General features: G+C 42.1%; 1 protein-coding gene across 1 annotated transcript in view; it reads left to right on the top strand.

Moving 5' to 3' along the window:
* Positions 1 to 17,646, top strand: part of LOC129385349 (uncharacterized) — a 65,061-nt gene extending 47,415 nt beyond the window's left edge. The window contains exons 3-6 of the mRNA XM_072289528.1: positions 2,405 to 2,541; positions 2,606 to 2,701; positions 11,632 to 11,816; positions 17,245 to 17,646. Coding sequence (XP_072145629.1) covers positions 2,405 to 2,541; positions 2,606 to 2,701; positions 11,632 to 11,816; positions 17,245 to 17,402 — 576 coding nt within the window. The 3' untranslated portion in view covers positions 17,403 to 17,646. The remainder of the gene's footprint in view (positions 1 to 2,404; positions 2,542 to 2,605; positions 2,702 to 11,631; positions 11,817 to 17,244) is intronic.
* The last annotated feature ends 5,039 nt before the right edge of the window (positions 17,647 to 22,685 follow it).

Here is a 22,685-nt window from a genome sequence, read left to right as displayed (position 1 = left end):
CACCGCCAGTTCCCAATGCGGAACGACAGAACCTTTGAGTACACCAGATGATAAAGGAACGTAGTCAGAGGCACGATTATTAACAAGACCAAGTTGACATCGGTTAAACAAGAATTCCTCGATCGAAACCAGTACGTAGTGGTCCAGGCTTAACTGGCTTGACTGTATTAGCATTCGTTGATGTGCAACTTCATCAAACGCTTTTGCGTAATCTGGGAAAATGGCGTCAGTTTGTGTGTTGGCCTCGTGGATAGCTCGCAAATGCTAAACGTAATCGGTTGGCACAGGACAAGCTTGCATGCATCGCAAGTCTCTCGAATGTTATCTCTATTCGTTATCTCGTATCACGGGACCTTGTCTAATGTGATTGTATGCGTAACACGAATTGTGGAGTACCTTCTCAAAGGCACGTGGCACCGGCGATTACGATGGAACCTTCTGGAATTCATGTATAAGAACCGACCCACTGATTAGGTTTTCGACGATCGCCGACACTGCTCGCTGCTATCCTTGGGCTCGAGTGTTACTTGTTTTTCTGGCCCATTAAAGGGCTAATGTTATATATCACAGCTTTGACACCACTTCATCCTTCACCATGACTATACAATGCGATAATATGACTATAAGGCAAGTCGTAGAGGAGGACTGGGCCATAATTTAGACCATCTGGGCTTCCTTAACGTGCGCCCACATTCCGGTACACGGGTGCATTTGCATTTCACCCCTATCGAAATGCGGCCGCCGCGGACGGGATTTGATTCAACGATCCCGGGCTTTGAAGCGCAGCGCCAAGACCTTTACCACAGCACGGCGGATCGCCAATGCTAAACCACTGGCGTGATCCAGAGATGCGATCTGACGCCGTTTCGTCTCGCATACCGTAGGCGTACACCTATCGTCGCAGTGACGTGGCTCGTCTAAATCGCATGTAGCACTTTTCGTTTCATAATTACACCAACAAAGACGAGAAGGCCAATCGATTTAAGCCCACGCCAGTCACATTGTCAAGAAATATGAACACTATATCAAACGGTGGCCGGATCACAAGCGTCGTCAACCATGCCTGTAGCGCTCAGCGAGCTAAGAGCACCGACATGATCGCCTTCATTAAGGCAAAAGCCTTAAGTGGCTCATGGGTGGGAGAATCCACTGTCTGGCGTTATCGAAAAAGCGACAGTTCGGCATTGAGGCACGAGAATTCAATGGCACCAAAATTGATGGTGCCAGCATTGATGGTCGTACACTCAACCTGCGGTATTAATTACGGTGAACGGACAATCTTTGGCGGGAAAAAACAAGTAATAGAAGGTAACAATGCATTCGAATGAGAATGTCAGCAAATTTACTTAATGTATTGTTAGCCCGGGGGCATACTTTCTCATTCATCCTCTTTAGCATATACTAAAGTGACTGTCAACTTTTTGCAATAGCGGTGAACCGCAAACACCTCCGTGTAAGGCGTGTTAAGTGCACGTTAAAGAGGCCCAGGTAGTGAAAATTATTCGGGAGTTCCCTACTAACCTCTGCATCGTAATAAAATCATGGTTTCAGCCCGTAACATCCATACTGAAAAATAACAAGCCTTCCGAGCGTACAAGCAGGTGTGGCGAATTTAAATGTAGCTTACGCGATGGCCCTTCACTGCCTGTGAAAACTCAACAGTGCCAACCGGTATTTGCAAACAAGGTGTAGGTCTATAATGGCAACACCATCCACGGAGATGAAGCACAAAGTTAAATATTCGTATTGAAGCTAAAGCTTCTGCTTCTGGCAAGACGGCCAACATGATTGCAGATATGCAAGGTTTACACAAATTAGAGCCACAAATCACAAATTGTACAAATTGGATGCAGGGGCACCTCGCCAAAACCCAGAACCACCAACTCAACCCGGTACGTTAGGTGCTGAATTAACTGGACAAGCTCAACATCTATCTGCAGATCGCTGAACTGAGAACTCCCTACTCTAACAACACCTTTAAGATGAAACGTTATAATTATATAAATAATTGATTACATTGCTACTGTTTATATCATGATCCTGTAGAAACCATCGCTTTTTTCTACACACTATATAATAAACATTGTTTATACTCCACGCTAAAACACCTGCAATCCCTTTCTATATAGTAATACAACTCGTCAACGAAATATTCTCGTGGTGGCTGTGCAAAGTTCTTTCGCGACCTGGTTTGTCCCCGCAGAAGATTCTTAAGCAGCTCCTTAATTCACTGGCTATTCTTTTTTGCTCTACTTTCGTACCAATGTTGCGTTCTCTTACTCGGTTGTGGAATGATGTTTCCTCAAGTTAAACTTACGATAGCTTCTATGAAGATACGTATTTCTTATAGAATTCATGATATAAAATAAAAGTTTTTGTTTGCTCACTGAGAATTTACTTTCAGTTTCTTAACACAACGGAGAAAATATGGGTATACAAAAGCACTGAAAGAACTAATGATACATGCAAGGTGGACAAGATTGAGGACGTATATGAGCTAGGTGCCTTCATGACCAGGTACCACATATCTGAAGGACATATGTAAGTTTTTCATAAAAAGATAAACTGCATCGTTATATATAACAAGAATTTCCCTTGCGACTAGGAATAAAACGTATACTGAAGCCACGTTCTCGTATCATTGGGCTGATCAAGACACCAGCCACCCTTACAATGAAATGACAGTTCCAAATGAAGGCAAGTAAATATGTGTTGATCCTTCGTATCCTTGGCTAATTAGTGCACTCTTTCGCCTATATTTTCACCTCACTGAAGCTCAATACTGATTAAAAATAACATAAATATTAGTTGAATACTTAAATGGAAACACAATAATTCAAAGGGAGAAACTTCCCTTTTGGACTAATAGAAGTCCAATTTATGGATGACTTACGTCATTGGATATACCTATCATAATTATTTTCATTGCCTAAATAATATAATATTATTGTACTATAGTCAGTCTTCTTATGTTTACCCTACCGCATTCAGCTTATTAAGGAAGAGATTCACAAATAAAATGCCATATTCAGCTGTCTATTATGCGTGATTTCATTTGGAGTAGAACAGAAATTTTAATAAGTATGAATATCACACTATGATGCATGTTTCAAGTAGTCCAGTAAAACTAGAGTGAAAGAAAGCGATTCATCCTTCTTTTTGTACTTCGGAACTGCATAAAGCCAACAGGCAATGACAAAAGGTAAATCAAAAGGGTAATTGGTAAATAAAAGCGTAAAATTTATTACAAAGGACAAAAAAGAAAGCAGAGAAAGAAATAACTGATCGCAGGTGAGATCATACCTGTGGTAAGCTGCGTTTTCATCTATTTTACATTTTATTAATTTAGCATTTGTAGACTTAGAATAAGTAGCCAAGTGATTGCTGCGAGGCTTTTCTTGTTTCATTGTCTGTTAGCTTAATGTGGTTTGACTTCATTTGAGGGAATATATCTGGCTTGTTGGCTCAAAGTCATGCTTTCGACTGCATCGTTACCACCTTTGTTAAATAAATACTTCTTCAAATGAACACCTTTCGTATAGGTCTCTTATTTATTCTACTATTTAGTCCTTAGAGGGATTACTCTACATATCATTTTTCAGCACCCTTGCACTTCTGTGTTACGTAGGTACGTCCTAGAAATTTTGAAAAAAAATAAAGCTTTGGCTTGCCTATGCCAGGTGAAACCACAAAAAGGAAAAGAACACTTCCCAAGTAGAGTTAACGCTTATAAATAAAGGGAAAATCTAGCTAGTTGGAAAGGCAGAAGCTTAGGATAGTGTACAGTGATAACAATGCAAATTTTTGTTGTATATGAAATACAACTTGCATTTTGAGGCTTGACATGCCAAGCCCCCGACCTTGCTATTAGGCACCTCATATTGTGGAACTATGGATTAGTTTTGACCACCTGGTTTTGTTTAACAACCACTGTTTTAAACATGAGTTCATGTTTTAGGCCGCGACCTCTTACTTAGCCACACAAGGCCGTAGCCGCTAACCCAACACGGCGGTGCCTAGTAAAAGAGGCCCACTGCAGACAGCGCACCCACATTGCACCAGATATGACACAGTTCTGGCAGAAATTGGTACCAGCACAGGCCGAATGCTGCCATTTCAACAAAAGGCCAACGAATGCAGTGTTCTCTCTGAATTAGAGGTAACATTGGATGAACGTTGCCCAAATGGAACAGCAAACGTACTGGTGGCATAGAACTTGCAGCATAGCATGGTTGTTTCGGGTCGACGTCCGCGGCATGGCAAATGCAGTTTATTAGCAGGCTCCCGAGTACGCAGCCATTACAACCGAGAATGTTTTGACATTCACAATCTGATCTCCATGACCCCCACACTGTTTTCATAAATTAGTAGTAAGTAAACTTGATTCAAATATTAAGTGAAAGAAACAATATTGCTTCGCACATGGGAATATTGCCTGCTGGGAATACTAAACTACCTTTTATAATGGATAATTGACAAAAAATATATGCCAAAAAAGAATCTTCTGTTGACCCACGTGGATGGCGATGGGTTAGGCAGGGCCCCAAGAACGGGAACTGGGTAAGATACAAGGTACCAGGCTAAAATCCTAGGCGTACAGTTAAATTGCAGAAACACGGCCGTATTGATAGGAGAGCAAACCTGAATAGCCGATATTGAAGTTGAAATTAGAAGAAAAGAATAGAGCTGGGCAGGCCATGTGATGCATAGCGCCGAAAACCGGTGGATCAGTGGATCTACAGAATGGGCACGAACAGAGGAGAAACGCAGTCGATGACGGCAGAAAATGAAGTGGGGTGATGTGATTACAAAATTTGCAGACGGAAGTAGAAATTGCTGGAAGAGGCCTATGCCTTCTAGGGTACATAAAAATAAGATAGGCTGGTGCTGATGATCATAGAAATGATTATCATAACAAACACGCGGACATGCTTTTTGGTCCAGCCCTCTGTATGGGTATGTACCACAGTATCAAAATTATTGTCATAATGAATACGTGGCGATCATCTGAGAGAACTGGCTCTTTTGGCACGAGATAATTGTTTGTGCGATTGTGGCATAGCCTTGAGTAGAACAGGTATAAGAATAAACGTGAAGGTTTTGTAAGATTATTCTGATCTGCCGTCAGGACCGGGAGTTTACGGCATAAGTAACTGATCAATGGTAGCCTCAACCTCCTCTTCTATAAAGGACCGCTTAATACTGAACAGTCTTCGTCAGTTAAAATAGTTATTGTAGACGTAATGAACAGTAGCAGCTTGGTATTCTGCTTCTCAATAAAATGAATGAAATGCACTGAATACAAGTCTTCGAATACAAACACCATATCACTCATAGTAGTTACCTATGCCCCATTCGAATACAAATCAGTAATAACTTTCGCAAAAGCATGGGGGTGTAACGCTTAAGATAATCTTAATGAGTTTAAAACTTGGAGGCTTTGCCACAGTCTTCAACAAATAAACACACATCATTCATATCGGAAAGTAGTCACAGAGAAAAGGTATGTTCTATTGAAGTTTGTAAACAAATTACATTGTAAAACATTGACTAGAAAATGTTCGCAATATTTCGTCGAAGCATTTCTGGGTGGCGATATTAATCCGTATTGGTGCTCATCAAACATGCCCTATAAAGCACCTTTCCACACACACTAACACACACGTCCCTCGTGCTGTTCTTGAGTACTTTACCACTTGAGGGACGTAAATGCCTCTAAATGACTTCCCAAAAATATTTAGCCGGTTTTACTATTCCTTTCTATTTTCCCTTATATAACATGCGAATATCGGTTACCCAGTGCGAAGTGGCATTCTGCTCCGTTATAGTCATCGTAAAACTCGCTTTCCTGTGAACGGCAGCCTCATAAATCCCGTCCACACACTTTCTTTTTACAACCGATCTGTATACGGCTAGGGTACCATAAAATTTTCGTGTTTGCACACAAAAACTATCACCATCCTTGGAACAAACCCCGAAAGCGCTCATACCACCGTAAGCCCGGAAAAACTGCAATGGCACAGGCTGCAAACACTGAACAAAGGGAAAAATATTGCGCACATTCTTTCTAATCACGCATGTACCATACTGAACAGCATGTTTAAAACTGTCATCATCAATGGCGCAACCTCCGTAAACAAACAAAAAAAAATGCAATGGCTCGCAGTCCCTTACGGTTAATGGCTACTCACACTGCGTGAGTTACTTGCTATCGACTACCCTTGTGATCGTTGTTGGTCATTTCAACGTAGACCGAAAGGGAGCCGCTTACGCGTTCGTGGTGCACACATATTGCTTGCGATGCCGTATCGATCCGGCTTAAACGATGCCTATCCTGGTGCGTGCACCGAATTGGCATTATCAAACAATGTGTTTGCATTTGCGAGTATGCAGATAAGTTTATGTCAAAGCGACCACGAAGTTATTCTGATGGTCAGTATTAAGTCAAAAAGCGAGATGCAATATTGTATTTCACTCAAGTTTTCTTACCAATGTGTTTGGAGCTTCGCTGGTCATGTTCCTTCGCCCGGCGAGATGGCCTTGAATTTTTTTTTTCAGCAAGAATTTTACTTGTTCCAGCTCTACTTCGCCTTTACTTAGGACAACTCTGATTGAAGATATTAAGCTGCAGCATTGTTAGTGGTTTGAATGTTCTTTCTAATTAAGTAAAAGTGTTAGCGTACTCTGATGATATCGCATTCTTGTGCAAGGACAAGCCCACCATCGATAAAGAATCTTGTTATCATTGAGGAGTTTCGTACAGTCTTCTGCGCGCAAACCGATACTCATATGAGCTCAGGCTTCTCCCTTGGATCTTCAGCCTCAGGCTTATCCTTGGATCGCACCGTTACCTTAGGCTGGCATTGAATTATTCTGTGTGCCAGCGGAATATCTCCTGCGTGCCTACAAGTTAGGTTCACACTACGGAAGAGAGCACGCTCCAACCCTTGAACGCTACACAAATGCATTTGACCTGCAGCGTCTTTCACTATTTAATTGAGCAGAAGCCTGCGACAAGGTTTTGGCAGCCAAAGCTTTTCTCCTTTTATGTTCTTCATTTACGCAAAACTATACATTTTCAATTTTCAAACAACTTTTTGAGCATATATATGGCCTTGCAGTTTACAACTCATAACATCCGATAAAATTTATCGACAAGTGTGTGCTGGAGAGTTAGGCTTGGTGCATTTGAAAGAGCGACGGTTAGTCTCGTGATCTCGCATTTGTCGGGAAACTCTCATGGGATATTACGAGCCATCGTGTTTCTAAGGCGTCATGCTTGAGTATTAGTTTTCTATTGCTTTTGGGAATGTTCGTATTTCTAAGGAATTTATTTCACTCTGTTGGCTAAAAACATTTACAAACATGTATTACTGATTTTGTTCCCGCCGCCATTTTAACTATCATTGTTCATCAGATCACCAGGACATGACGTACTTCAGAAAGTTCGCAAAATGCCAGTTCCGCTGTTTACAAACACATTGTTCGTACAAATTACACACTGAAACCTTGCCAGTTGCATCATGCCTTCGGAAAAAGAATGTTTTCGTTTCGTCAATTACATGTCGCCTTTGTAGCACGCCTGAAAGGACTGAGCACTACTAATTAATTTTGACGCTGCCAGTTCATTATGACATGTTCTCCATAGAATTTTGCGGAAAGACTGCGTCCGGAACTTTCACCGTATCCGATATTTTTTTGCGTTTTAAGACGTACCCATCAATAGGTTTTTACAGATAAATCTGCATAGCTTATGGAGGACATTTCACTCAAAGGACATTTGACTCAAATTATTATGTACTAGGAGGGACTTTACGATCGAAATGAATCTCAGCCGGATTAGTGCTTATGGTTAGGTTGTAAGGATTACGCCTCCCGATATCACACCACATGGGCGGGCTCCAACGTGAAGGCCGAGCCGCAAATACCCAACCCCACACCCGAGCAGTGGGAGGCCGTGCTGACTAGTGCGGACCCTCGTAACCAGCAGCAACTGGTGCGGCGGGCCCGGGAGACAGCAAGAGCCGCAGGAGCCCTGGACTAAGGGCGCCACCCGCACAAGCAGGAAGACACAAGCAGCTTGTCTTTTCCTTTTTTTTAATAAATGTTTCTCCTCCTGCTCCTCCTCCTACTGGTTAGGTGTTTACCTTCTCCTTTTAAGTTTTTCTTGTGAAGGAAAGTTTTACTTGTATGACGTCTTCTTTGTATGTACTGCTTTTTGGCCTGTCATTTGGCACGATCGTCTTTTGATCACAATATTGTAAATAGTTCCTGTTGATATATAATATTATTCAATTTCATAAATATTATGTAAAAAGCGATTGTGACCTCATAGAGCATCGGTCTGCAGGGCTGGTGGCCAAAGTACCAAATTTACAGCCAGATGCGCTTATTCTTTAGGGCCGAAACAACAGCCAGCCATGTATTCTCGGCGTGAACACGACTAATGACAGAGTGACCGATTGACTGACCGACAAGTGCAATACGATGAGAGAGTTGGCAAGGAAATCCTCCCTACAAAACCATTACGAATCGGTGAGCAGACAACAAATACGATAACTTTGACGCAAACAAGACCGGACGGGCGGGAAAAATGGTGCTCCCCTAGTTCCCTTCCGTCCTTTGTTTGCGCCAAAGCAGTCATATTTATGGTCTGCTCAGCAACATGAATCCACTGGCCCAGCAACTTGTTCTTCTATATTATGTATCGATCGTGTTGCAAAACGGCGAATTTCGTTTGATTTTTGACAGAGTGATACCTTGCTAAGCGCCTAAGGTAGCAATTAACCCGGTGTGAAAACATTATTCTTTTTAATATAGGGACCTATATAAATGTAATTGGACACTGGAAGTTAGACATATATATCTGCTCTTGAACCAGCAGCCGCATCATGTCATAAAGTGTTAAAGAGCTTGTCTTTGTACGGGTATTGTTTATCCCATTGTCTAAAACCTGGTCTTTCAAGCAACGTGAAGTCAGCCCACCTCCTCTACGGATCAGCGTAAGTTTGGAAGTGAATAACTTTCACTGAAAATAGCATAGTATGTGGCCTTTCTCGAGCAGCCGGCAAGAAGTATCAGCTTTGTTGAAGGTTCACAGCATAATGAACAAGCTAGCTGTGCTCCCCTTCCTGCACTCATCGCACCCATTCTTTAAGCGTTATTTAGCCTTAACATATACCCGAAAATCGTCAGAAGTGAACAAGGTATTGGTTATAATGACTAGTGTTGTCCCAAGAAAGCCGACTTCGTGACCCACGTTGACAAGTGAAACAAATGTCACCTCAATATACTCCCTCGCTTTGTTGCATGGCAGTGTCTATATTGTTCACCATATGTGTATCGGGATAGCGTTGAATCTATATCGCAATGGCACAGCCGAAATTTGCTCAACAATTCGCTCCATATGGTAATGTGCCTTTGGCACATTACCATATGTTGACGTGGGTGACGCCTGCTAGCCCGTTTCAGCCAAAAGCATAAATTGATGAATCAAGATAAAGTGCTCAATCTGCCCCATTGCTAGATGTCTTTAGTGATAATATTATCACACTGTCACTGTGAAACTTGAAGTACCAGCAACGTACGGATCTTAGTTCGGGGGAGAGACGAGCGCTGCATGTACTTCTGCAACACTACGCTTACGTACAGTGTAAAGTGGTAAGCACGGAACAACATTGGTGAATAGTGCATATTTAGTTTATTGGCGACAAGACATGCACTTTGCAAAACAGGGCTAACCACGTTATTCTGAACGGAAAGCACAAGACGAAACTCATGCCTGCAGTAAACTCTAGAACTTTTTCTGCATTGACGTAGCTAGCGGTGCCTTCACTGAACCCTGAAGTTTACCATTAAAGATTCTGGTAAGGCATTTAAAATTTAATAAAAAGAGAGAGAGACTTCAAGCTGCAGGCGTCAACGCTGTCGCCGTGTAGAATTCAACTTTCAGTGTGACTCGCTCCAACTTCTTCATAAAGAGCATCCTACATGGAAACAGCATATACGGAAGATATATAGCTTTTGTATTTCGAGGAAGCCACATCGAATAGTCCTGCATCGTGGATTTGTCTGTGACGATGTTTGAAATTACTGAAAGCAAAATAATTTTATAAGTAGCAATAAATTGACATAAACTATCGGGCGGCCGAATGAACGATTCAGCCTCCAGATTATATTTAGAGGCGCCCATTTTCGTGCAAAACCCGACATTTCAAGATTTTTTCCACTTCGAACACGTTTAATCAAACTCGCCCTTCTGTAAAGCGTAGGCGCTACAAAAGCAGTGATGGCTGCTCAATTTTAGCGTACAAGTAGTCAAGATATGTCATAGGAAAAATGTTAGTGTATGAATATACTATTGCTTCTTTCTTGCACTCGACCGAAAATTGGCATACGTAAAAAGATCGGTGCCTGCAGACCTCATGAAAATAAGAGCTTGATGTGGCTTCAGTAGCCCTGCTTAGTACATGGCTTTTTAGTATTGCTTTGATCTGAGACTATGGCATACGGTTTGCACTACTCTCGCGAATACAGAATCCTCAATAGCAACATTGTAAAAATCCAACCGATCCAACAACACTGTATAAATGTGACCAATCCTAGATCACAGCATGCGTTCCCGGTGGGCTGAGATCTCAATAAAACATACTTGGTAAGTATTGATTCGATGGTTTCCCTTCGAATATATATATATATATATATATATATATATATATATATATATATATATATATATATATATATATATATATATATATATATATATATATATATATATATATATATATATTGTTATTTGTGATTTTGTTATTGAGGATTCTGTATTGGCGAGAGTAGTGCAAACCGTATGCCATAGTCTCAGATCAAACCAATACTAATAAGCCATGTACTAAGCAGGGCTAGTGAAGCCACATCAAATATATATATGACAGAAGGTTATAGGTTACGTTGTGGGTCTGCATACCCTTAAAAAATGTCGAAGGATGTGGTCACTAGTGAAAATTGTCCACGTTGTTAAGCTGAATATGGCTTGGGGAATGGCGTGTTTTTGTTTTTTTCTGCATCTGAGACGACCTGCACGACACCAAAGAGGGCGGTATGAGAAGAATTCGGTTAATTTTACTTAGAAATGTTAGCAGATGTAAATTCCTTTCAAGCTCAACCAGATCCCCCGTGCTCCCCCCCCCCTTCCCACATTGCCCTCATGCGCGATCATCTGCTGTCTTTCCTGTTGCCGGTGAGTACGATCGCAACATAGGGTCATCTCCCTTCTTGTTGCAGACAAAACGTTATACTGACAGTTTCATATGAATCAATGGCCCAATCGAAAGCGTGGTGGCGGTAATCCTCCGCTAGCATGACGGCTTGTGTTTTGGTCTAACAAAAAAAGGGCGCTTCATTGAAATATTTTATGGAGATATGCTGCGGAATATCTAAGTCATTCTAATCTGTTTTCTTGGTAAAATAGCTATGGCGATACCTCTTTCGTATTATAACTCAAAACAGTTATATTGAACCCACACAAAATGTTGTGTTAATTGAGTAACCTATTTTGGGAATATATGGCACCATCGCGACAGCCTCAAGCTTGCTCCACGGGATGTTTATACACATGAGAGTAAATTGAAGGTTAACGGAATCTATTAACATTGATCTTGATAAAAAATTTGATCCCTCGCATGCTAAAATTGATCATGTTCTTTATTATTTTATTTTCCTTTTAGAAGTTTTGAACCTTTTTGAGACATTAGCATACCAGAGTGACGACAACGAATGTGGAGTGTTTTACATGAACTTCCACCGTGACTATACCGGTATGTATGTACATGATATCGAGGGTATTTCGACTCATTTTCCTGTAGCAATCAACAACAATAATGAGTTTTCTGAATTATTGATGTTTATTAAGCATGATGCAATTGGAAGCATACTTCGTCAATTTAAAATAAAACGTCCGCATATATCCCTTCGCTCCGCGTACAAGAAATCACTTTGAAAGAACTTGACATGTTCAGTAAACTAAGCAGTATCATCAATATTATACAAACGATATCCCAATATCAACAGCTAATATTATCGAAATGAAAGGAACAGCAAGTATTCATTAACGATGTTCTTTTACCGAGTCCTCAAAATTGCGTTCTGGAATTGAAAATTCCGTAATCTGTACAAGACGTTTGCAAGCAGACACACTAAAACGTTTATATTTTTCCAAGAAAAATAGGTCCCAAATAGTTTTGGACGGAACACACCTGTGACAAAAGCGAATTAAAGTAACCTAAATAGACGACACGCTGCGCTGACTCCCAATTGATATATTTTAGCGACACAAAAGCAGTTCATTACCATGCAGCATTCATCAGGGCAGCTAGTTATGTTAAATGCACAAAAACATACGCAGGCTAGTTCCATCTAACGATGCATGAGCACAGAAAATGCCTATGATCACTTGTTTACAGACATGTATCTAACCTTTTTATGAGATGACAATAAACATGGCACACGCATCAATTTTTTTCTGATTTGTTAACCCTTTCAGGGTCGCTGCCGTACATTTACGGCTGCGTAATCAAGTCACAAGTCGTTATGGCCATGCTACATGTTTGGCGGCAACGAAACATTTGAGAAAAACGCCTTTTACGAAAGAAGTGCCTCCGTGCCACCCGTACATCGCTCAGGACGTGGTACAACATTTCATGGTCACTAATTATTGTGCCCTCTGCCCCCAACAGTTTCCGTTAAAACTGATACTTCGCTTTGTGGTGGCTGCCAGCGCAAGAGCTATGGATTATTCTCGCTTCGTCTAGTTTACTTATGAGGACTCTCACTCGGACTTGCGCACTTCTTATTCGGAAATATTGCGGGTATCATTCGGAGTTGCGGGCATCAAGGCACCGGATCTCTCTCTAGTTCCTTATCGCTCAACGCATGTCTCCCGTAAGCATGCGATCATTTTCTTAGCCGGTGAATGCTCTCAAACCGGCGAAACTTCTGCGCATACGTACAATTTTGCCAGAAGCGTGAGAGCTGATGCAATGTCGTCTAGATATATGCCAATTTATTGCTACAATTTCCTGAATCACTTTGCCCTTTTGACGACTGCATACCACCGAGTTTGCTAGCATAAGCTCTCGTGCCATGTCTTGGTTTCGTTATGACGCACGTCCCTGTGACCGTGTTCTGTAACGATCAACTTCATTTTCCATTCTTCTGAATTTTCATCACTGGTTCGGACGTGGCTTGAAGGATATGATCGCGCCCTCAGCACGAAGCATGAATAAAGTCACACGCGGGAAGGACAGTTTCAAAATTAGGACTCTAGCTGTGTCAAATCAAATTAAATGATGGAAGTAGGTGCGTGAAAATCCCCGCATTTTCAGAAATTGTTTGAAGAAGTTGGCTCCGATGTGTTCAATAATTAATTATTTATGAGACTGCATACATATAAATAGCATCACTATGTTATCAGTTAAGAAATATTGCCTTCTTTAGCTACGTCACCCTGAATTGTTCAACCATACAATCAAAAGTGTGTAAGACAAAAATATTTATATACAATATGTTAACTTCACATCGGTAATAGGTAGGCTGTAATTCTTCACGCCTTATTTGGTAGTTGTTCTCTCTCTACTATTTCTCATATTTTTTATTCAAGCCGGCAAGCGCACAAATCAACGGCTTGCCGTACATTTATCTATTTTGTCCATGTATACCTTTCCGCAAGGCAATAGAACAGAACGAACCGCGACTGGCGTTTCTTAATACATAAAATTTCGTGTTTTGATTTCCTATTAAATTTTTTATACACAATTCTGACAACCGGTTCAGTGGGGTGACGCTTGCTGAAACATGTTCACACTGGCCTTTAAATTTCACATTAACAGAATGGATAATGATCTACCGTTCTTTTCTTGGTCACTTTTTGATTCCGTGGTTTGCAAAGTTGTGGCTTTCTTTCATCATCATTGGCATGACTCAGCTGCGTTCATGAAACAAATAACCATCACCAGTCAATCTCACGACTTGTATTTTAATGTTTCCTATTACGTCTTCAAAGGCGAATGGTGAATGAACAGGCTTATGTAAGGATGGCTTAGTAATAGAAACGACAACGTGACAAAAGCAATGAACAGGAATCTGGGAGCTTAATGTAAGGAGAGCGGTTAGGGCACTAATGTGGCAAGTGCGAAGAAGTAGCAAACAAGAACAAACAAAGTAAATTACTGAGGAATCTATTGAAACATACACAATTACAAAATTCAAAGGAAAATGTCTAAGTTCGCGATTTGATTTTGCAACTGCTAATCAGTTTGTAAGGCAGTCCACCCAATAGATTCGTAATGAAATTCCTCCTCAAAGGAGACCGCCTCATGCCTGTCTTCTTTTGGGGATTTTGACAATGCTTTTCAGCGCCATTACATGTTTTTGTCTTTAGCAAAACTAAATAAATCATAAGTAAGCGCCGCGTAGTGTCGTGTTATGCTACTCCAGTCGCGCTTCTTCTCACACCGTAACATCTAAATAACCAGCCAGCCTTTTCCTTTCTGTGAATATTTCGTAGGGGTGTGCGTAGACGGAAAATTTTAGGTACGAATGCAGTAGCCTTTGCTACTCGATTAGAATTTTATTCGCTATTTCATTAACTGAAATAATTGAATAATGTTTACTTCCAATTAGCGCTAGCTGTAGTTTTGCAGGGTAGGCAATGATGGAAGTCAGCCCTGCACCAAATGATTCTGCTGCAGCGCAGCAGTGGTTACAGTGAGCTGCGCCATTTGGTCGGTGAATGCACTCGGATGATCGCTTCTTCTATATAACTTTCAGTCATTCCAACTAACTGCCTCAGAGGTAGGCAACCTATACGTGAATATTCTTTCTTGATTTAGGAAACGCCCCTTGTTATTTCTTATTTTGCACGATGTTTCCAAAACATTAAAACATTGTGAGGAGTTGAAGCCTCATCCTTCCTTTCTCGAATTAACTCAACACTCATAGCACATTGATATGATTGCATGCTCTTTTATTTTTTAAAAGTTTGCGATTTTGATGTTGTACCAGGTAACTTAAAAAAAATGATTTTCATCAAAAAGCTTTTCAGTGGATAGGATGTTCATTTGCTAATGGCATAACATGCATTGTATATACCTGTACGTCAGCCGTATTGATATTGTCAGTATGGCTATTCTTTTACCAGGCGAATTACACCCCATGTTTACGTTTTACTACGTTTCAAAACGGGAGAGTTCACATTCAAATGAAAATTCATGGGCATATTTTCTCTAATGATTCTATTCTATTTAATTCGAACAACTTACTATTTATACATCCCTAGTATTTTGTAACTTTGTAGACAAGATCATCTTCCTAAATTCAATAAGTATACTGATAGAAAACGTGATTATGATAGTAGCATTCCTTAAATCGTCTTTTTTTATTAGTCTGAAAAGAGCACGAAGATGCTTCTTGAAAACTTGAAGATTCATACTTGAACATGAAATATTCTCTTTTGAGGACTCAAATATACACAATCACTTTTTCGTAGCCTTTGCTTGCTTTGTGACGTAAGGAGTCGAAGGGAAGACAGGCTGAGAGCGAAGAACTTGGCAAGCTGGAGGACGAGAAGCAAATGAGAATAGCTGTCTCTTCTTTCTCCAGGCCGATATAATGGAGTGGCTATTCTTAGCGTAAAACTTGACCTGTTTGCGTAATGTGTTGATGTTGTTAAATTCGACTTCGCCCTGCAATGTGCAAGCGCCTGACTGGTTCAGGTGGAAGAGCGGCTGCCCTGGAAAGGCGCTGGTTCCGGGTTCAAGCCCCGACCAGGACAAATTTTTTTTTAACTGCGAGGCTCTTTTCTTCCGAGGAACCCGGTCGGGTTTCTGTCAATGATTAGGTTGTGATTAGTTGCCCTCTACGAACCGGAGGGGTTGGGGTGACAACACAACCATCCCGCGTGCATTTATGGATGGTTCGACTACTGACCGGTGATAAAGTCCACGCCTGATTAACCGTTGACCTGAGACATGAGACAAGAGGCGACGTAAAAGCACACGGTAAATTTAATAAAATAAAATCACGCGAGCGACATGATAAAACCAAAATAATACGAAAACTGCAAGCAGAGGGTGCATTACTTCGCGGAAAATGTGCGGGTCACACACAACGCAAAGCCCACCATGTGGGAATTTCTAACACCTAACACCTTATTTGTGTCGCAGTAAACAACAATTACGCGACACAAATAAAAAAGAACACGCAACAATAAACGCGGCAAACGCTACATTAACAGAAGATACAAAAATTAACGCGCGATGAATAAGTAAATAAAAAATGTAACGCGACTAAAGAAAAAAGCCCGCCGGAAAGTTCTGAGAGGAGGTTGGACCACGAGGTTTATCTGTGGTGGGCTCGCCGACATCCCGATCTGAAGAAGCGTCGAGCTGCTCGCTGCCGAATACCTTGACGGACTTGCACCGTCTACCGCCGATCTGTCGATCTACTGGCGAAGACCTTCGGCCGGGTATTTCAGCCTGCCGACCCCATCTTCCGCTGTCTCTCGGTACACGACCACGCCGCTCCATCGCTCAAGCCACTCTGCCCGCTCGCCGCGGCTAGCTACTCCCTCGTCGTGCTGCGGCGACCCCGTAACCAACCGGTCCGGCGAGGTCAGGTAGAATGAGGAGCTTGCCTCCCCACCATCGTGTAAGCGGCGCTGCGGCTGCGGCCGCAATGGCGGCCATATACGCGGGAACACACTTTGAGGCAGTTTCCTTAGTATAACTTGGTTACCTTTGGGTGGAAGTCTCATTTGCCCTTCAATAATTACCTCTCTCCACCTTGCGGGCTTCCGCAGAACTATTACATCAATATGATCATGTAAATTAGAGAAGGATAACAACATTGTTCGAAAGTATTTAGGGAGGTTTTTTTGTCGTTGAACTGCACATAGCACATTGAACGCAAATTTAGGCTAATGAACAGGTGAGACGCTTACGTTCATTATTGACGCAGTAATGCTTTTTCTTTCAATGCTGCAATTTATTTCAAGTATTGCATCAGGGACCTGAACTCACGCCATAAATAGTACACATTAAAGCTCGCGCAAGGTGGTGCATAAAGTAAAGTACATTGCTGCTATGCTCTCATAGGCAAGAATATACGGCGGAGGTGATCATAAAATATATGTGAGAATGTTTGAGTAATCATTTTGTTTATGCGTGCTCCCTTGCTTTGCGATTTCAGATCCTGCTGCCTGGATTGAGCTGAGATTAAAAAATACATCGTTACAAATGGGACCAGATAGGAACTGTCTAAAAGCTTTCCAAGACTTTTCTCAGCATCAAATTTCAACTTATAACTACACACCTCAATGCCAGTGTATATTCGTTGCTGAAGCATAGTAAAGTAGAATAACGTGAAAAAAAAGAAAAATGTTGGGCTTGGACTAATCGGGACAGTTGAACGCAGGATAAGCAACCAACTAGAAGTGAGTTTCAGTCCGAAATCCCGGAACTTCGTCATGGAAACATCTGCAACATGAAATCTAATATTTAGGCAGCTCTTAGAACCAAGGGGCTGGTTGGTACTGCATACCTTGAGGCAAAGCGCCAACAGACACGAGGAGAAGAGAAGGCAACGAACACTCAGCCCTACTAACAACTCAATATTTATTTACATGGTTACGATGATGTATATGTGTTAACTATGTGCAATAAAAATTCAGTTCTTAGTAGCGCTGCATTTTGGTTGCCTACTCTTTTCCTCGGGTTTTTTCGGACTTTGCCTCAAGCAATACAACGAGTCGTGCACTCATATTCTCCTCGTCATTTCTATGCTGCATTTCTTTGGCTGTAAGAGCTATATTTTTTGCTTGTAACGTCTGTTTTATATTGCTGTCATGAGTGACCTCTGTCCCAGTGCGGCTGCTTCTGTTTTGTACTATTTATACATTTTATCTTCATATATTGAAGGCCGTATGAGACCGCTTTGGTCATGGGTTCCACCATAACTCGAAGAACAGTAACACAAAATGAAATTTCAACATAATTTATAAAAAATGTAAACAGAGAAACAGAACGAACTACGCAAGATAAGGAATATTTCATATCCGTTATACATGCACGGATGCATAGATTACAGAATCAGGGTGTAGACGAGCCGTAAGTGAAAATACTGAAAGATATCTACAGTGGTTCCAGAGCCACCGTAGTCTTCTATAAAGAAAGCAACAAAATCCTAATAAAGCAGGGCGTCAGGCAGAGAGATACGATCTCTCCAATGCTATTCACAGCGAGTTTACAGGAGGTATTCAGAGACCTGGATTTGGAAGAATTGGGAATAAGAGTTAATGGAGAACACCTTAGTAACTTGCGATTCGCTGACGATAGTGCCTTGATTAGTAACTCAGGGGACCAATTGCAGTGCATGCTCACTGACCTGGACAGGTAAAGCAGAAGGGTCTGTCTAAAAATTAATCTGCAGTAAACTAATGTAATGTTTAACTGTCTCGGGATGAGAACAGCAGTTTACGATAGGTACGAGGCACTGGAAGTGGTAAGGGAATACATCTACTTAGGGCAGGTAGTGACCGCGAATCCGGATCAAGAGACCGAAATAATCAGAAGACTAAGAATTGGCTGGGGTGCTTTTGGCAGGCATTCTGGTATCATGAACAGCAAGTTATCATTATCCTTCAAGAGAAAAGTATATAACAGCTGTGTCTTACCAGTGCTCACAAACGGGGCAGCAACCTGGAGGCTTACGACAAGAGTTGTACTTAAAATGAGACGACGCAACCAGCTATGCAGAGAAGAATGGTGAGTGTAACGTTAAGGCATAAGAAGAGAGCAGATTTGGTGAGGGAACAAACCCGAGCTAACGACATCTTAGTTGAAATAAAAAAAAAGAAATGGGCATTGGCAGGGCATGTAATGAGGAGGGAAGATAATCGGTGGTCATTAAGGGTTACGGACTGGATTCCAAGGGAAGGGAAGCGTAGCAGGAAGCGGCAGAAAGGTGGACGGATGAAATGAAGTTTGCAGGGACAACATGGCCACAATTAACACATGAGCGGGGTAGTTGGAGTAGTATGGGAGTCGCCTTTGCCCTGCAGTCGGCGTAGCCAGGCTGATTATCGTGATGATTATGATCATGTCATACATGGGACAAATTATTTCAGAGTGGGACAGTTTTTACACAGGCGCCAGCTAGTTTGCCATTGCAGAAATGATTCTTTGGAAACAACGATTACTTATGGGCGTTTAAGTGACTAAGCTTCTGGCGAATGGTATAACTGCGATTAGGCCTGTGGGTGTGCAATCCTATATATTTAGGCATTCTTGCAAACTTACAAACTGCCTGCACATGTTTTTACTGATAGTATTACAATGAAGACAATCATTTTCGATTACTCCTGTTCTTATTAGCTTCGTTTTTTACTTATTGAAACTCTCTATGATGGTGCATTTGAGCTCAGTGCCTGGTTTCCACGCTTTTTCTTTCTTTTATATTTAGTGGTGTTGGGCAGTCAAAGCCTGCTACAGGGTGGGCAGAAGGTCGATTAAAATTTACTTCACTGGGAAGCTCTCACTGCACATCATGGCTGTACCTTCTCCACGTAATTATCCCTATTGGATGCGCGCCCAACCTTGTGCTTGTTTTGGAGGACGCGGTCGATGCCTGCAGCACAAAAAATAACAACAAATGACAAGCAACGGCCTCAACTAATGGCAAACGCCAAGCAAGCGAGAAGAAAGTGCAGAGAACAAGAGGAAGATATCGTGAGGCACGCTTGGAGGAACGGGAGGGCTGCAGAACCCGCAAGGTTGGCAGCAACATGGCTGTGCTGATTTGTGAGGTGTCACGAGGCAGACCCCGGTCAGATCAAGCAGGCCGCATTGATGTTCACGAAAAAAGGAGTGTTCAGTGGTGCAGGGCGAAGCAGGACAAAGCGACACGGAATGGACGAGGACGAGCGCTTACTTTCAAACGAGATTTTATTGTTCGGTACAGGCGGTCGTGTGCCGAATTCTCTTGAGCTGTTGTGCATGCTACCTGGGCCACACTAGCAGCTATTTATACGATCGCCTGCGGGAGCACCCCAACAATATTAGGAAAGGAAGTGAAGTTTTTCTAGCTCTACATTGTATCGCGTGCAATTACGTATCCGAGGTCGAGGAAACAAAAGCAATTTTCACGCACATCGACCACCGCGCGTGCATCATTGTCGAAGTAGCTAGAATGGCACGTGAAGGATGACCATGCGTAAGTAAGTAATCCGTGGCCGCGTTGCGAAGGCAGTCGGTATTTCTAGACAACGTCTGTGCGAACTGTTTTATGTCGCATTTTGGCATGTTCTTTTACTTTTTTTCATGTGAAATATCTGTAGCAGTGAGCGATGATTCCCGTTCTCTGCGTCACTCTGTCCCGCATTTCACTGCACCACTTGACATTATGGAAAACTAACTAGCCAAAGTGAATAGCCTTCGAAATGGGACTGTCCATTGGAAAATCATGCATTAGCAGCGAGCTGACTCAGTTGAGTGGAGAATAGTGGCCCGTTGGGTGACTGAACACGAGCGTGATCCACAATATCTGCCACGCCTGCCGTCGCTGAGGGCCTCATATCTGGCTCTGCTGACTTCTCCCGAAGAACCTGGGAAATACCCGCTCGTCGACAGCACTTCTCGCCACCACCACCAAACTTGACGCTGATGACAGCGTCAACGCAGGTCACTCCGTTCCGTTCAATGGCGCGCATTCAAACTGTGGCACGTTCTCGTGGAGGTCGGAACACCCCGGGAAATCTGTGCTTTTCCAATAACTATCACAGTGTAATTTGCCGTGACATTATCGGGCGTAATCAGCCGTATACGTAGCGAAACTGTGCGAGGAATTGGGGATTGTGTGTTCAAGGAGTGAGAATTCTGTTGAGGGAAATGTTTACCATTTAAATGCGTAGGTGTGCAAAAAATATTTTGCTTACAGCTACACTCACAGCAATTTACTCCAAGGTCCCATGAAGGCACTTTAGTAGCGAAAAAGAGTCGACGACGCCTAATCAGGAAGTTCTACAATTTATGTGTACGCATTCAGCGCTGGATGTAATATCATCGACGAATAAATGGTTCCGTCTGCTTGGCAGTCGTGCCTGACACCGGCTTCAAACTTTCCAGTGACTAGTAGTTAATTAATATTGCCGTATTCTGATTTCATACCTCTGGGATGGAAAAACATTAATAAAAATAGGTAATGCATTGTACACTGATAATATGGTTATACTTAAAAGGCACTCATGGAGGCACAGCGCCATATTCATTGTCTAAATTAGGTACAAGACGTTTGAACGTTGGATTCAAATGTAAGAACGAGAGAAAGAGTGTTCACTATTAAAGTGCAAATAACTTGTGCCTCAAGGCTAGCGGCGGTATTTGAGTTGCCATTGACCTGAACTACCCGTTCGGAAGTGCCTGTCACCTATCCTCGCAATGTTGTCAAGATTTCGGACGCAAGCAGTCTTGCTTTATGACGTATGCCGCACCATTTAAATATTGTCACACGAATTCTAGCAGTACTCACCATACAGGTCTTAAGCAAAGTGATAATTATAAGTTAGAACCGAGAGGTTATTTGAAACCCCAATTACTAAGAGAAGAAGGCAGCAGACATTACTTTATATAGCGTCGCTATAACGAATATATGTGCCTGGAGGCAGCTATGCTTCCCCGGATATTTTCGAGGAAATAGAAATAAAACTAGAATTACTTTTTTATGGGATGCAGATCTGACAAGGGGACGAATTCATGAACAAATCAGCAACATTGCGCAAATAGGCCGGATGGATGCATGCCTTGAACCTGGGCAAATGCACAAAAGTGACGCTCATTTTGAACAAAAGGTCCTATTCGGAAAAAGCAATACTGCGTTTCAGTACGGCGTTTTAACTCGCGCCACCTAGAGGCGCTAAACTGCCGTCAGTGAGAAGTACGAATGATTGGCTAAAGGAAAGTATCAGCGAAGAGTGCCTTACTTAACAACTGTCATTCGAAAAGCACTGAACAGAAAACAAAAACGATTCGCTGAATAACCAAGCAAAGTTATGCACAGAAAGGAGAACCTGTTGTAATGATGGTAAATTACGGTGTGTTACCTGTCAAGAGAGAGAGAGAGAGATAAGAATACAGGAAGGCAGGGATGTTAACCAGTCAATCCACGATATGATTAGGAGGCACGCTATAAGGGACGCTTCATATATTTTTTCAACATTTGGTGTTTACGTGCACCTAAGAAGATGTTCCTTTTATCAGTCCGGCCCCGGCCAAAATACGGCTGCTCCAAGTAGGAATCGAAACCCTAAAATTGTGCTTATAAGTGTAACAATATGGCGTTAAGCTACTGTAGCAGCTATTATAATGGTTATACTCCAATTCCTTTCCTGGGAGCATCAGAAGCCCGTGCGGCACTCCGCCTACGTTACTCCTTGATCAGCCAGTCCTCAGCGGCGCTTTACAGGAAACGAACGAAATCGGCCGAAATGAACCGGTACGTCAAGCTACCTCAAAATAAACATGGCATACAGATTACAAGAAACCAGAAACGCCCTATCCTACTTGTCTACCGGCCTGGATCTCAAGATAAGCTTGTTAAATTGCCCTGCAGTAGTGACGATGAAGAAAAAAGCACAG

This window comes from Dermacentor andersoni, chromosome 7 (assembly GCF_023375885.2).
Source record: "Dermacentor andersoni chromosome 7, qqDerAnde1_hic_scaffold, whole genome shotgun sequence".
Lineage (NCBI taxonomy): Eukaryota > Metazoa > Arthropoda > Arachnida > Ixodida > Ixodidae > Dermacentor > Dermacentor andersoni.
This window is presented reverse-complemented; position numbering and strand designations above follow the sequence as displayed.